This window comes from Ceratotherium simum, chromosome 34 (genome assembly GCF_057802395.1).
Source record: "Ceratotherium simum simum isolate JZ-2026a chromosome 34, ASM5780239v1, whole genome shotgun sequence".
NCBI classification, from domain to species: Eukaryota; Metazoa; Chordata; class Mammalia; order Perissodactyla; family Rhinocerotidae; genus Ceratotherium; species Ceratotherium simum.
The window spans coordinates 5,274,156-5,290,579 of NC_141933.1; the positions used below are offsets into that span (position 1 = coordinate 5,274,156).

Below are 16,424 nucleotides of genomic sequence, written 5' to 3' on the forward strand. Positions count from 1 at the left end.
TTGTTTATATTCGACTGAGGACGCCCCATTTTCGGTTAAGCATCCCCAGCTCCAGCACCAAGGATCTGAAGTGCATGCTAGGTTGGGAATTTGCATGCGCAAGCCCCTGACCCTCCAGCGGTGCTCCCTGGCCGGGCCCTCTCCCGAGGAGCTCGAGAGCAGAAAAAATGTAGTTTAAAGACTGAGGTCAGAAGTCAAGCTAGGGAATCCCACCTAGCGCGGCCTCAGACTAGCCTGGGGGCGTCAGTTTCCCAACTTGAGCCTGGAGCTGCTGATCCCAGGAGTGTCCTCCCCTGGCCGCCTCCCCGCAATGGCCGTCCCCTGGCCCCCGCCCCGACCCCTCCTGCTCCCTGAGCTCCCCCCGTCACCGGCACGGCCTCCTCTCAAACTTGCTCACCCCACTCCCTCGCCCCCGACCCATCCCACGTCCCGGCCCCGCCCCGCCCAGGCCCCGCCCCGCCCAGGCCCCGCCCCTCCGCGCGCTCCGCCTCCACCGCGCCCCAGTCCCCGCCCACCACCCAGCGCCCCGCCTCACTTGGTGGCCCCGCCCACCCGTCCTGACTCCGCCCCCACGCCCCGGCCCCGCCCCTTCCCCAACCGCCGACGGCCGGCGGCGCTAGAGGGGCCGCCCCGCCCCGCATCCTCGGCACTCGGGCAGCGGCCCCAGGTGCGTCTCTGAGGAGGCCCGGCGGGCGCTCCTCCGGCGCCTGCGAGCCCGGCCGTCGTCGGGGGTCCCAGCGGCCCGGGGCCTGGCCTCGGGTCTGCCGGCGGGGGGTGGGAGAGGGGACGGTGGGTCCCCTGGTCAGCCCTCCGGGGTCAGCGGGACCCCGGTCGGCGTGTCGGGGCGGCGGGACCCCCTGGTCGGCCCTCCGGGGTCGGCCGGCGGGACGGCCCGGTCGGCGGTCGGGGCGGCGGGACTCTGGTCGGCCCTCCGGGTCAGCGGGGCCCCGGTCGGCGGGTCGGGCGGCGGGACCCCCTGGTCGGCCCTCCGGGGTCAGCGGGACCCCGGTCGGCGTGTCGGGGCGGCGGGACCCCCTGGTCGGCCCTCCGGGGTCAGCGGGTCCCCCGTCGGCGTGTCGGGGCGGCGGGACCCCCTGGTCGGCCCTCCGGGGTCAGCGGGACCCCGGTCGGCGTGTCGGGGCGGCGGGACCCCCTGGTCGGCCCTCCGGGGTCAGCGGGACCCCGGTCGGCGGGTCGGGGCGGCGGGACCCCCTGGTCGGCCCTCCGGGGTCAGCGGGACCCCGGTCGGCGGGTCGGGGCGGCGGGACCCCCTGGTCGGCCCTCCGGGGTCAGCGGGGCCCGGGTCGGCCGGTGGCCGGGGCGGGGGCCGCGCCGCCTCACCTGGCCGCGTCGTTGCAGGTGCGCGGCTCTCCGGGTCCCGGCGATGCGCGGCCCGAGGTCCCGCGGCGGACATGGACGAGGCCCCGCTGCTGGGCGGAATGCCCAGTCCCGCGGATGAGATGGTGACCGACCTTTTCAGCGCCGAGAGCCCGTTCGTTTCGGAAACCCTGGCCCTGAAGGGCCCGGAGGTGGCGAAGCGCGAGGAAGACGAGCTCCGCATCTTCCAAGACGCGTACCTGGGCTCCGCCGAGCCCAAGGAGCCGCTCCTGCACGCCTTCAGCCCCGCGCTGGGCGCCGACTGCGAGGGCAAGGGCAGGGCGGAGCTCCTGGCGGGTGCAAAGGAAGACGAGCAAGTCCTGGGGGAGTACCCGGGCCTCCCCGAGCTCAGCCCCCTGGAAGACGCCGCCCTCCCCGCCGCCCCGCCGCCGCACGCCTACAGCGTCCACTTCGTGTCCTCGCTGCTGGCCCCGCACCGGAGCCCCGCCGTCCTGCCCCTGGGCGCCTGGGCCCGGGAGGGGGCCGCCCACCCCGGGGTCCGCGTGATTCCAGTAAGATCCAGCTGGGAAGTGGGCACAGAACCCCCTCCCCCCTTCCTAGCAGAGATGTGAGGCTGCCGGCTGGTACCTAGATTTCCCTCCCCGGGCGTGTGTCCTGGGTCAGTAGCATCCCGGGTCGGTGTCACTCATTCCGAGCAGGGCGCCTCCCTCTGTAACCCGAGATGCGTCCATCGCCCAGCCGAGCCGTTCCGTCTGAAGGTGCATTATGTCCTCGGTCCCTGGGTCAAACCTGGCCTGACCCTGCGGACGGCCAAAGATGGAAACTCGAAAGTGGGTTAACCCAGGCCCTATCGCTGTCACAGGCTTTAGGAAGGAAGCCCTATTTACCTTAGAGGAACTAGTGTCTGTGAAAACGAATGCAATGTGGTGGTTTCCATGTGCTTGCAGTTTACTTTTTTCCCCTTTAGATTTATAAGGCTTGTAATTTGCAGCAAGGACACACAGCTAATCCTTGTATTTGGTGAGCCTTGAAATCAAGATGTTAGAGCTTCCCTCTGCTAATAAATGGTTGTTCTTCAAGCATGTCTACTATAAATCACAGTAAATTCCTGCTAGTTCTCAGCTAACTACCCTCCTTTGCTTGGATAACCACTGGTCATTTTCTGCTTTGTTCTGGCTGAAAACTAAACAAATCAGTTTTTAAAGGAAACAAAGGATCTTAAGGAAATGTGTGCTGGCCCCTCAAAAGGGTCTAGTTTGGAAAACTAGATTACTCAGCTATTAAATCATTTTAGTAAGTTATAAATTAAGCCTTTGTGAAACCTTTTGAGTTCGCATTGAGATGGCCAGAGCCTGACTTTGTATATCACAAGCCGTAAGCAGCAGGAGTTTGGATTTCTGGTTTTCTTTTAGTGTAATGACTGCTCCTTAGTGTAAAGGCAAGGGTGGAGGAGAGGCGGGGGCCTCTGCCATCCTCTCAGATTGACTGAGAGGAACCGTAGAGCGCCTCTAGTTCCACCAGCCTTCACCCAGTGCAGAGGTCTTCCTCAGAACCTTCTCCATTTTGCCACGAGGCCCAACCTGTGTCCCGGCACCTTCTGCCTGTTGGTCCTAGCACGGCTCCCTTCCTGCCCAAAGTGGACTCAGCGTTCACCAGAACAGAAAGGGAACCAGATCGTGTTAAAGTGGTAAAATTCTCTTAGTGTAATCCAATTTAACAGAATGCTGGTTTGATGAAATAAAGGAGAGACTATTTGGATGATACTTTGTTTTTTTGAATTTCTGTTGACTATTTCCTAATTCATTAATAAAATGAAAAAGATACAGCATGGACATATTTATCATTTAAACAGAATGGAATTATGTTTCAGTAAATATTCAAGGTGAATTGCTAATTTCCTTCTTTTAGAAATTCATTTCCCCATATTGACCTTTTTTATATCCATTCTGTAAAAATGGGATTTTACTGTAGTATAAGTAGTTTGGAGATTAGTTGCATGGGGCTGAGGAAATGGTGTATTTACTGTGTAAACATTTATTAATTACAGGGAGATAAGTCTAATATAAACTTTGATGACATGTGCATGGCAAGTTCCCCAAGCAGAAAGCAGAAGAAAATTTAAAACTTTTTATATTTCTATAAAATTTGAAATATCTAAATAGAGCTATAATTTGAAATATAGCTGAACTTTCCTCTGTCTCTTTAAAGATTTATACCTAGATGCTAGTCTGCCGAGCTAAGTAATCTACCAGTACGTGATAATTATTATTTGTTTGGGTTCCAGATTTTATTAAGTTAGACGATTTCCAAATTTGAGTCAACACCCACACTTTGAAAGATAATTATCTGTGCTGTTCTTATATGAGGTCTTTAGGATGTCGTCTTAGAATCCTTGTCAAGGACTTGATGGCCTGCCTCCTGTCCTTCCCAGAGACGCACCTGTACACTCTAATAGGCAGCTGCACAGGCAGAGGTTAAGGAGGGGGAGGGACGATGCACAGTGTGGGTTGACTGCTGTTTCCCAATCCTCCTTAGATTCTTATCAAATTTTAAAAAGAAGCATTCCAATTTTAAAACTCTCAATTTTGATGGTAATTTTTTTTAACCATTGAGACTTTTTATTTTTCTTCTTTACTTCCATTGATTTCAGTAATATCATTGGTATTTCTCCCTATTTTTGGTAATTTTGCTGGTGTGTCACTGAATTGACAGGTGTTGCAGAGGATAGCTTAAAAACAAAGTTGGCAGTTAGTCCCTACCCTCACTATTAATTATTGTCCTATTCAGTCAGGAAAGCTCTACTATTATAAATATTACTATAAATACGGTGCAAGTTACATTATAAATATTACTAAAACATCAAGGATTTCAGGCTTCTTGAGGGAAAAGCAAAACAATGGACTAGAACATTTCATACAACCTGATGAGCATGCTCTAAGAATGGTGCTGAAGAGTCAGCGTCTGAGGTGGTTTTAAGGAAGGTCCCACTAGGCTGCAGGCTCCAGCAGTTCAAGGGGCACCTGACCCACCCCGGAATCTTCTCAGTTACTTATACTGTTGTTGAAACAGCGTGAGCGCCACGTCAAAATCACGTCTCCACTCCTTGTGGGCAGGTGCTTTTGGTCCTCAGGGCCTCCGTTCCCAGTGAGGCTGGTCAGACGCCTTGTTGCTCTGTAGGGACAATAATAGTGAGGAGGAGAGGCACTAAGGGTAAGGGTTCTCTTTACTTTAAAAATGTGACTTCTGCAGAGAATTTTCTATGTTATGCAACTGCAAAACCCAATGTCCGTGGTGGGATTTCTAAAATAACAATTGCTTTTTCAGGTTGAAATAAAGGAAGCAGGCAGTACTATTACAAGTAACAATCCGGAGGAAGCAACTTTTCAGAACCCTCTTGCCCAGGAATCCTGTTGCAAGTTCCCATCATCACAAGAAGCAGAGGATGCCTCTGGCTGCTCTCAAAAGAGGGACTCTAACCCAATGGTAATCATGCCAAAGGAAATGTGTCTCACTAACATGATAGTAAATGTCTGGCCCTTATCATTACTAAGTCAACAGTGTTAGTGATTTCAGGCATTGTTTTTTCATTCTGTTTACTTGCTGAATCAACATTTTTGGTTGTCTCATCTATCAAAAGAGGGACATAATTAGAGCCTTTCTAAAGTTCCTTTCACCTCTAAGACTCTCCTTTCTACTTAATCTTGGCAAATCCAACAAAGATTAGGACATTGCTGTATCCTTTCAGGAGAGTAACCACAAGTCACATCAGTCACCGCAGACTCAGGTCAGCCCAGAGATGGGGCAGCCGCTGAACTGTGTGGTTGGCATGTGGAGGGTGGAGTGCGGTTCTGTGGCTGCATGGCAGAGGCTGCTTCCATTCCTTCCTGCCTCCAAATTCCTAATCATACCAGCTAACACTCGATAGGATAGGTAATCAGTAACATCTGTGGTCTATGCGATATTTTTGCAAGTTTGTAATTTCATTTAATCCTCCCATCAGCTCTGTAGGGTAGGCATTATTTTTATTTCCACTGTATGGATAAGAAAACAGAGATGTTAGGTAGTGTGCTTATAAGTGGGACATCTAAGACTCCAGGTCTCAGTGGTGTGGACTGGGAAGCAAGGGAGCCAGGGAATCTGGCCCCGAGCATTCCCTTAGCAAGGAGTCCAAAGATCCCGTGATTGCCCTTCCCACAGCAGCTGTTGGCTCTGAGAAAGGAGGCCTTAGCTCTGAGGCCTACACTTTCCCTAGGAAATGCTTGAGCATGAGCTCCTCACGAACTCTGGCTCAGCTATGGCATACAACAGTCCCAGCCTCTCTGTCTGCGGTTCTACTCAGGCCCACGGGGTCTGAAAGCAGAGCTTTTCCAGGACACCCGGACCGGTGAGTAGGGTGAGATCTCTTCCAATTATACCCGACTACTGAGTAATGTTAGCACATTTCCAGGAGGGGCAGGGCAGAGTCCAGGATTGTTCAATAGACAGAGGCCTGGAGAGTCCTCTCTGAGCCTTTCTCTCAATTTTGTGCATGTGTGTATGTGTATATAACTTTATCCTCCAAATACAAATAAAATACCAACCAAACGTGGATGCTGGCCCCTTATCCGGTGTCAGGATGATCTGAAGCTTTGAGCTAGTGATCAGCACCTTATTAACATAGGCTCTATGTCTGTTATTTTGGTAACATTGATCCTTTATGCTTATTTGGATTTTCATGTCTAGGAAACCCAAAGGCAACCTAAAGGCAGAAACCACAGCTTCTCCGGGTACCTGTGGTTTTACAATCGGAATTAGAAGCTGTGTGCGGGCAGAAACCACTGCTTCTCTTGCCTTTCTGTTCAGGCCTTGGACGGGGCTGCACACAGTGAGGGTTCCATGTCTGCTTTGCTTGACCGAATGATTGACTGACGGACTCACCTGGCTCACTGAGGACTGATTTCTGCTCGGAATCCAACTAGATGATCTGCGAGTGCTAGTCAGGCCCAGGAAGATTGACATGGCTTCTTAGAATTTTCCAGTTCTTGAATTAACCTTTCTAAGCTGTACTTGTGGAAAATAAAATTAATGAACATAAAAAAAATCCCACGTGTTAAATAATAACGTGTGCATGGCAGGAAAGAACAACTGTCATAAAATTAAAGATTATTCTAAGTATGTGACCTGCTACAGAGATGGAGTTGGGAGATGAAGTCTTTCTTGGAGTTAACCAGGTCTGAACTAGGCTGGGGTTGGGTAGATCAGCATACTCTCGACATTCATGTAGATGGTGGAGTATGAGGACGAGTGAGAAAGCTCTGGTGCAGAGTCACCTGATCGTTACCCTGAACCTCCATGGCCAGACACCTGTAGAGAAAGGCATGAGCAGGAACTTCTACTAGTGCACTGAACACAGCTCCCAAACAGTTACCAGGGGATTTTTGCCCCGTGGTACCTCCAGAGAGCATATTATTCTAGAGTAAGAAGTCGAGAATAGATCTATAGTTCACCATTTCTCATTAAGACTTAAATTCTGGATTAAAGCTATTTTATCAGATTTAAGTTTATTTAGGTTCATATTACTGGATATCTTTTAAAAATGAAACCTGATCATTATTTTTCATTTTAGGTGCTATGTCAGTTGAAAGGGGGTACACAAATGCTGTGTATAGACAATTCTGGCACGAGAGAACTAAAAACACTTCATTTGGTTCCTCAGTATCAAGACCAAAATAATTGTCTACAGTCAGGTACAAAGTAAATTAATAAAAAAAATTATGTCATATATCATATGTAAGTTGATAAGCAAATATGTTTGGCTTTGTGTATAGAGTAAAAGTGAAATAAGCATTTAGGGTATGAAATAGGCAATTTGGCAAACTTTATAGCCCATGTTAGTGAGCTAAGAATAGAAAAAAATGTATCTTTATAGACTAATTCATGTACATTGTATTGACTATCTCAAATTCTTGGATAGCTGTCCTCTACTTCCGCCAGCTGCAGAGAGCATGTGATCCTAACAGGTGACAATTCATACCACAAGTGGGTGTGCCCAGGGGTGCCTGAGTTGAAACATCAGCCTTTCCCAGATTGGGTGGAGGGTGGGCTATTCAGGTGTGGTATAAACTATATACATTTTAATGTAAACATTTTCATGTAGTCAATGAAAACTATCACTCTGCTTTAATCACCATGAGTTCTGAAATAACTTGATCAAATGCTGATTTATCTGACATTCATTTACTCAGAAACTTCTTTAAACTGGCACAATAATAATAAATGACCTACAAGTACTTGCTTATCCTGAAATGCCTTGTGAATAGTTAAAGAAAAATTAAATGACATAGTTTTAGGGTTGTGTTTACAAAAGTTAGACACTTATTCTTGAAAACTGGACATCTTTATGTGAACTATATACATAATCGCGTTACTTTAAATCTTAAGTTAATCAGAATATTTCATTATCAGACGACTCACTGACCTTGCCAATAATTTAAATCAATGTTAAATCCAGATGTCATTTCAGTGGACCTTTGGAGTCCAGGGCAAAAACAAAGAGTGTGACTCTGTTCCATCCTGATAGTCTCTTTAACCAGGGACAGATTAAATGCCTTCAAGACATTTACTTTTCTATGATGCAGAAGCAGGGTTGGGGTTTTGACCTCCAGAGCCCTTTGCTACATATGAGCTGCTGATTTTCTGGCTCCATTCCCTGTAGGACAGAGCTGTGTCTGATCCTCTACCCAGGCGGGGAGGGGTTCTTTCCTATTTCCCTTCCCTCTGGCACGTGACAAATCCTAATGCCTTTAGATCCACAGAAGGAGAGGGTTAATATAATGTATTCCAAATCTATTTCCTTGTCATATAATCATAACCCTCCCCCACAGTCTCTTTTGTTACACCATGTACATATTAAATATCACTGTAAAATAAACGTATTCTGTCACCTAAGTCTCAAGGTAACATCACTCAAAGGATGCATAAGCCTGGAGCAGGAAATGTGTTCAGCTGGTGGGTGATTCAGGAGACAAAGACACGTTTCTCCTTGCATTTGGACTCACGAACATGGAAGTTCACAGGGCCCTTAGTGTCCCAGGAGTGTTTTTCTCTGCATCCTTAGGCCAAAGAATCCTTATCAGTGCCGGTGGTTAAGAAGTTTGGTCAAAATAGCCTAATAAGTATTTACATCCTAACAACTTAGTAACCATTTGAAAAAAGAATACACATACATAGAAAGTAGTTTACGTGGTGTCCAACAGATGTCGCTGTGCTGTTTTGAAAATGTAAAATATCCAATGGCTCCCTGGTGAGTCTGCTGTGGCACTCCAGGGCACCGTGGCACAGTTTGGGCACTAGTAACATTTTAGCATAGTAGACTATCCCTGGAAGCTCAAGTTAAGTAGCTTTATGACAAAGAAAAAGGGTGTAATAAGTAAAAAAAAATAAATAAACTGACCTGAAAGGTTTTATAGAACAAAAAACATAAATAGGATCCAGATAAGTTTAAATGACTTTGCACATGATAAATCCATGATACGTTATCATTTTTGTACTTTCTTCCATGTGCAAATGGAAGAGGAATTACTATATGCTATCAATTAATTTTAATTGTCTTCCTTACAGATGTCCCTAAACCAATGACTACTTTAGTAGGAAGATTTTTGCCAGTACCAGCAAAATTAAATCTCATTACACAACAAGTGAGTCATTGTTTTAATAAAAAAAGATACAATTGTGCATTATTGTTTCTTGAAATTTAGATTGTCAAAGTTGGAATTATTCAGGAAATATAATTTATCCTCCATTTTAAAATCAACAGTGAAACATTTGCCAAGTATTCAACACTTTCACCACTGTGTCAGACACCATGGGAGGAGTGGAGTAAGCCTACAGCACAGTTCCTTGCCAACTCTGTGAAACTTGCCCTTTCCTACAGCCTCCAGACCATCGTTCTGCCCCATTTGCTGAACTTGTCCTTTGTGGGCCTACCATCAGCACATACCACCCACGTGGTCTAGAACATCCCTCATCTTCCTTGATGTTACGGAAATGCTTTTTAAAAGTTGAAAATTCTTTTATGATTATACCATAATATGCATATATTAAATGTAATTATGAGACAAATATCCTCTTTTCACTAAGTCTTGACCTAAAATGTCACCTCCACAGAGAGCCTTTCCTGATTCCCCAGTGTAGACAGCCGGTCACTGTCACAGCACCTGTTTCATTCTCTACATGGTACTTTCACTGTCTTATGTTTTTGGGGTTGGTTTGTCTGCATCCACCCACAGGAGTGCCAGATCCATAGGAGCAGAGATATTGTGAGTCTCGTTTGTCTCTGTGAACTGAGATCTGGGGACAAAGCCTGGCACGTATAGGGCATTCACTCCCCGTTCAATGGGGTGGGTGCTGGTCTGAGCATGTGGGTTACATCAGTGAGCTAACGTTGAGTGAACCCCCAAAACAAAACACACACCTCTGCCCTCCTGCAGCTTACATTTTAGTGTGGGAGACAGACAATAAGCAAAGCGAATAAATAAGTAAATTAGAATGTATGCTAGGAGAGCAGAGGATGGGCACTGGGAGATGGGGGTTCTGTGGGGAGGAAGGCAGATTGCAAGTTTAAACAGCGTGGTCATGGTTGGCTCCATTGAGAAGGTGACACTTGAGCAAAGTCTCAGAAGAGGGAGTGAGCCATGTGAATATCACATGGAAGAACATTCCAGGCAGGGGGAACAGCACAGCACACGGTCACTCCTGCTGTGGAGACAGCGAGGAGGCCAGTGGGGCTAGGGTGGAGTGAGCAAGAGGAAGGTGGCAGGGAGGAAGTCAAAAGCGATGGAAGGACCGTGGTTTTCACTCTGCTTGAAAGGGGGTTGGCGCGGAGGAGGGGGCAAGGTGACAGCAGTTAAGCCTGGTATTGTAATGATCTCCGTGAGAGATGATGGGGGCTCAGACCACATGGTGGAGGCGAGAAATAGCTTGTCAGGATACTTGGAAGGTTGAGCCAACAGGGCGTGCTGATGGGCTGAATGTGAGAGAAAGAGAGGAGTCGAGGATGCCCCTGAGACTGTCAGCCTGAACAAATGGAAAGATGGAGTGTCCATCAAGAGGAAGGAGATAGTGCAAGTTTTGTGAGGGAGACTAGGAGTTCCATGAGGAATATTAAATCTGAGATGTCTCTTAGCTATCTAAGTGATGATGTCGTGTAGGAGTCAGGGACACAAGTCTGGAGTTCCGAGTGAGGAAGGTCTGGACTGGAGGGCTGGAGTCACCGGCGTATTAAGCCGTGAGACTAGAGGCCATCTCTGAGGCAGTGGGTGTAAATAAATATCTGTTGAGGGAGTAAATAAATGTTTCTCAAATGATACATTAGCCAGGAGGGGAGAGAGCATTAATCAGTGCAGAAGATAAACAAGTCCCAGCAGTGGTCCTAGGAGCGCCTGATGTGGAGTCTCTGTTGATACTGCGTATGAGCCTCCTACCTCCAGGCCTCCTCCACGCCACTGGCTTTCCTTTCTTCACTGTTTCAGCCCCACTCAGACAGGCACACCCTGGACTTGCTCCCCACCTCTAAGATCATGTGCTGGAAATGCCCCTTTGGACCACACCCCCATTCTTTCCACCTCCTCCCCTTCCTTCCTTGGCTGTGTTTATTCTTGTCCCGGTTTTGGCTCCCCCTGACTTCTTATCCAGTGGGACCTTGGGGCAATTGTTTTCGTAATGTATTTGCTGCATCTGTAGAAGCCCCTGCTTCCTTGCCAACTCCCAATTCTGTATATTCTTTAGAGCCTCGCTACTCAAAGTGTGGTGTGTGGACCAGGAGCACAGGCATCACCTGGGAGCTTGTTAGAAATGCAGGATCTCAGGCCCCACCCCAGACTCACTGAGGCGGAATCTGCATTTTAGCAAGATCCCCAGGTGATTGAGAAGCACCACCTTAGAGTTCACTTTCTTCACTCCTAGGTGGCCAAACTTGCTGAAGAAAGTCATGGATTCCAGCATCAAGTTGCCCTAGATTTGCTACCTACGTAGTACTTAAGAGACATCATTTTCTCTGCTTTACTTTGGGGCTAGATAAGCAAAGGGGAAGAAAAGAAATTGTACCTGGTTTATGCAAAGAAGTGCCTCAACTCTGAGAACTGCGAAGCCCTTTCTCCAAAAGAATGCAGAACTCTGTAGGTGTCTGCTGTAAAGGAAGCATGGTTGCAGGAACTCGTGACCGCTTCCCTCCCATAAACTGGGTGAGAGGGAAGCAAGCCCCCAGCTCTCGGTCAGACCCGAGAGAGGGATCCTGGGGCTGACACTCCCTCATGGGACACCGGGGGGTTTGTAGTGAAGGAGTTGGACCCAGGGTGGTTCTCAGTGTCTTCAGGCCCCAACAGGCAGTGATTACAGAGAATTTAACAAGAGGCAGAAGAGAGAAAATGAGGAGGATGAATAAAATGATGTTTTTCCAAGACTATATCTCTTAAACAAAGCTTATTTTTAAATTTCAAGTTTTCAGGGGAGGAAGGGGCAAGGATAGGATGTTTGTGATATATACAAATAATCTCAAAACCAAAGTTAATCCAGTACTTTTAATTTCTTCCAGTTTCTGATAAGAGGAAAATTAGATCTGTGGTGATTTTGCTGCCCTTTCCTTTCCCTGTGAATGTCCTCTGTGAGCCCTGCTAATGAGCAATATAAAGGAAAATAAATGAGAAAGCAGAGGACATGGATAATGTGGAGATTATGACATTGCTTCTGAGTTTGTTAAAACTGACTACAAAATATTTTTGTGAATAGATGAAAAAGTAATGGTTGCCAATGAGGCTTCAGATGTCAAGATGTCTTATAAGATGTCTTATATAATAATTATTAAAGAACATTTTTAGTTTACAGAAATTTGTAATTGAATTTATTTCACAACTTATAGTTCATAAAAATGACAAAGATGTCCATTACAACATCCCTGGCCAGACACCTGACAGCTGTGTGTATTGCTGGCCAATGTGTTGATGGCCTGGCCTTGCATCCATCACCAGTTTCCCTCTTTGTCTACACAGTCAGGCCTTTCTCAGCCCAGGGCATCCTGTGGCCAGGCTCCTCCAACTCCTGCTGAAAAGCCTCGCCTAGACCCTGCTCAGGTGTTAGTGGAATCATCTGGTAGTAAGGCCCAGACATTGTTGTAAAGGGATTGTGACATAAACCTCTAGAAGAAATAGAATCATTTTTATCTGTACCTAAGGGCTGACTGGACGGAAATTTTAAAACATACTAATTCAGAATATGCTTGCCTTTGACTTTATACAGCTTGATAACGGAGCCTTACCATCTGTAGTCAACGGGTCTACTTTGCCCCCCGGATCAACTCTTCCAGGACCACCCAAAATAACTTTGGCTGGGTAAGGATTAAAAGCAATTAATTGTCGCTTACTTTAAGAGTTTAAAAGGCTCTTGGGTCCATTTGTATTTTTCTTCTAAGTTATAAAATTAGCTTGACCTGCAACCTTCATGACTTCTAAAAAATTATATTTTACGTTAACCAGCGACACAATGTTGATGTGCATGTCTGGTTTGTTGTTCCTTAAAGGCTGATCTGTAACCTCCATTTGCTTCTGTTCTGTCTGCTGTGCTGTGTCAGTGTTTCAGAGGCTCGAGCCATTCATAGCTCTGTCTTGGTTTCACAGTGGTTTAAACTGAGCTGTTCTATTTCTTTTTTGCTGTCACCAATGTAAGTAATGACATGGCAGTCACTTAACATCGGTGTTGGTGTTAGTGTGCCTTAACAGGCTGCCTCTGCCTGCTGCCTTCCCTGCTGAGTCTGCTCACGCTCTATGGCAGGTGCCAAGGCACACCCCTCCAGGTGGACCGGGACCTGGTCTTGCCATTTTAAAGTCATGTGTATAATTGTAACTAATTAAACTAACAAAGCTGGTTGAAACTCTTTGTGGAGTTAACATTCACGTGTTAACAGTGGACTGGCGGCCCTTTCCGTTTGTTGAGCCCTTTGGTTGGTTATGGAGATGAATCTATTCCTGCCTCCGAGAGTTTTGGGCACACAACCTAATGCAGTCATTCATGGGTCCTGGAAGAAATCCGCTCAAGCAATTTACAAAATGTAGACTGTGGCCTTAGTGCTTTCTAGGCTCTTGCAGTGTTCTGCCGTCCAGCACATCTTCACTGTGGCTTTGCTAAGTGTGAGCAGAGTTGTTTGGGGGCAGTGTGAAAGGCTAAGTGAGCCACTTGGTAGAGTTCTGGAGGCATACTGGGATTCAATCAACGCTTTCCCCTCTGCATGGTCACTGAGGGGTGTTGGTTGCTCACATGAGTCACTGCTTCAGTTTTAGCAGCTGGTCTTCTGGCTGGTTGTAATACTGTGCCACGTCACTTGATGACTTTCAGTTGATTTAACAGAGTAAGGTGGTACAGAGCCATTCTCCTTGCTTCCCTCTCTTGGTGTGATGGATTGGTGAGGATGCAGTTGCTATTATTGTAAGTGATCTTATCATCATGGCCCTTAACATGTCTGGACAAAACACAAACGACGTAAGCCACTTCTAGATTCTGCTGGTAGCATTACATCTTGGTTACACAGCATGACCTGAGATGGTGCGATCCTGAAGATATTCACTTTATCTCTCTTGTGATCTGGGGGCATCTGGCCAACAGTGTTGCATCACTGTGTGCTTTAGCGTGTCTAGAACATTCAAGGGAAGGAACTTGGTGCTTCTACTACTTTATTTAAAGGGTTGGGTCTCACAGTTATGGTGCCATTTGAGGTTTCTCTGTGGTGCAGCTGATGTACGTTTTCACAGAGGAGCCTTAATGATGGAGTTTCACTGAGGTCTGTTTCTTCTTTTTCCCCTCCTCCTCCTCCTCCTTCTCCTCCTCCTCCTCCTCCTCCTCCTCTCCAGTCTCTACTACGTTTTCTCAATCAGTCACACATTTTTCTTTATTTTGAAGTAATTATGTGGGTTATAAAATGTTTTTCTATTGTAAATGATGTGCCAGGAACAATATGTGCTTTGTGTTTGTATTTTTTTGCTGCAAATAATTACTTGATTTGCTGTTGCTCCCTTGAGTCAGCCCTGATGATTGTTATGTCAACATCCACAGTACTGCTGGTATACTGGAATCTCTCCCAATTTATTATTGTGGTAAGGGAGCTGTCAGAAATCTGTTAGCTGGTTGTTTCATTCTGTATGAGTTCCCAACCATGACTAATTTGCTATATCTTTTCACCTCTTAGATACTTCATAGCCTCTTTTTGACTTCCGCAAGTTAACAAGGTCAAACTAGGTCTGAAGACATCAGAAAGGAAACTCTGTCAGCACAATATGGTTCACACGTTTCTAACCTAACTAGTGGAGGACATAGAGGCAGGTCAGCTTGGGCCTTACAGCCAACAGTCATCATTCTCTAGAGTCAAATGGGGAACTGGCTAACTTATTAACTAGCTTATCATATTAATAAACATCCTTTTAATAAAAATTCATGTCCTGTGACTCTGGATAGCTTTAGTAATCTGATTACCCATCAGGTATTAATGTGAATTCTGATACATCATTGGTGCTATTATTTTTGGTAACATAATGAACATTATAAGAAAGAATATTCAAGAGTCTGCTTCTCTGGAAATTTTTTTCTTAAAGGTGAGGTCATATCTCATTGTGGAACAGTTTATTTACAGTGCTTTTCTGAGGCAGAGTTGTCCAGATCTCTTCTAACTCTTTAATTTTCAGATTGGCATAGAGGGTAGTTAAATATTATTAGAGTCATGGAAGTTTTTTCCCAGTTTAGTTTCCATTACAATCAACTTCTCCCCTACTGTCCCCTCATGCACTCTGTGCTCATTCCTAATGTGGTATCTTTGCTCATGCTGTTATTTCAACTGAAACATCCTTTCGACCAATGATGATAAAATCTCACAACCTTAAAAGTTGAAGTCAAGTTCTACTTCCTTCAAAAGTATTTTGTTTTGTTTTAACTTCTCCCATCTATATTAAACTATTCTGTCTCTGAATTTTATACATTTACAATCAGTATCAAACAACTTGACAGTTGATTATATAATATCATTTGTACTCTAATTTTCAATTGTATGTGTTGCATGTCCCAAATTATTTGGTGGATTCCTTCAGCACAGGCACTGTAAATTTAAAAGGTGTTTTTTTGGTGTCTGCTGAAGCACTTATCACAGACCTGGCCGCATGATGATCCCTTAGTAAATGCCTGTTGGCATCTTCCTGACACTGTGGATACTCGTTGAACTGCACTCCTTCCTTCCACAATTATGGCAGGTCACCACTGGAATGTCCCCATATGTACCCACCCCATTTTTGAAGGAAAGAGTTTTGGTTCCTCTGGACAGGCAGTGCCAGGCAACCCTGTGCCCCATTTCAGGAGCAGGGCTGAGCGGGCTGAGGGAAGAGCAGTGCAGTAGGTGTCCACACCCCCCCTCTGAACAGCCTGTGTCTGATCCAAGATGGATGGGCCAGGGCTGGGTTAGGCAGACCCTCCACCTCTGGGCACCCACGAGGGTGGAAAGCTGCAACTCCCCTATCTATAAAGGGAAAAAGTAAACTCGATGAATAATAAATTAATATAGCATTCAGTAGCATAGTGTGAGGACATTATCTTAAAAATGGGAGGCTTGTCCAGAAGAAGTAACAATGAGCAGCTCATCTGTCAGTCAGGTACTATTAGCTGTTTCAAAGAGAGGAGAGGATTGTCACTAAACAGAAGCACAGACGGTGAGAATAGTGGTGGAGGACCGATAGGTCAAGCATGTCAGAGCAGGGGGAGTCCATGCCGGAGCAGAGGGAAGGACGGGCTGAGCTAAGGTTTAGGACTGCCCCCAATCCTGACTCAAGACAGTGGAGTGTGCAGGGACACAGAGTCCAGGGCAAAGAGCTCACCCAGCACTCTCTTCAGCGCATTTGTATTAGTTAGGACCATAGAGCAAATGGTACAGAGTAGTTCCTGTGCTCTGTGTGGCGACAGGAGCTGTCAGAAGCATTAACTGTGCGCCCAGTACTGTTGTAGTTCCTGTAGGGACCCAAGACCAGGTGTGTCCCTGCCCGGGAGCAGCCGGGGTTGCAGACAGGAAGTCTGCGCACCATCTC

The 16,424-nt window shown here is 46.7% G+C and overlaps 1 protein-coding gene across 2 annotated transcripts in view; it reads left to right on the forward strand.

Annotated features, from left to right (window-relative positions):
- The first annotated feature begins 1,353 nt into the window (after positions 1 to 1,353).
- TESMIN (testis expressed metallothionein like protein) overlaps positions 1,354 to 16,424 on the forward strand; it is a 38,894-nt gene continuing 23,823 nt past the window's right edge. The window contains exons 1-5 of one of the 2 annotated variants that reach the window (XM_004441090.3): positions 1,354 to 1,889; positions 4,663 to 4,821; positions 6,944 to 7,064; positions 8,938 to 9,014; positions 12,610 to 12,701. In XM_004441090.3, the coding sequence (XP_004441147.1) occupies positions 1,413 to 1,889; positions 4,663 to 4,821; positions 6,944 to 7,064; positions 8,938 to 9,014; positions 12,610 to 12,701 (926 nt within the window). In that variant the 5' untranslated portion in view covers positions 1,354 to 1,412. The remainder of the gene's footprint in view (positions 1,890 to 4,662; positions 4,822 to 6,943; positions 7,065 to 8,937; positions 9,015 to 12,609; positions 12,702 to 16,424) is intronic. The other variant, XM_087423214.1, reaches the window with a different exon arrangement.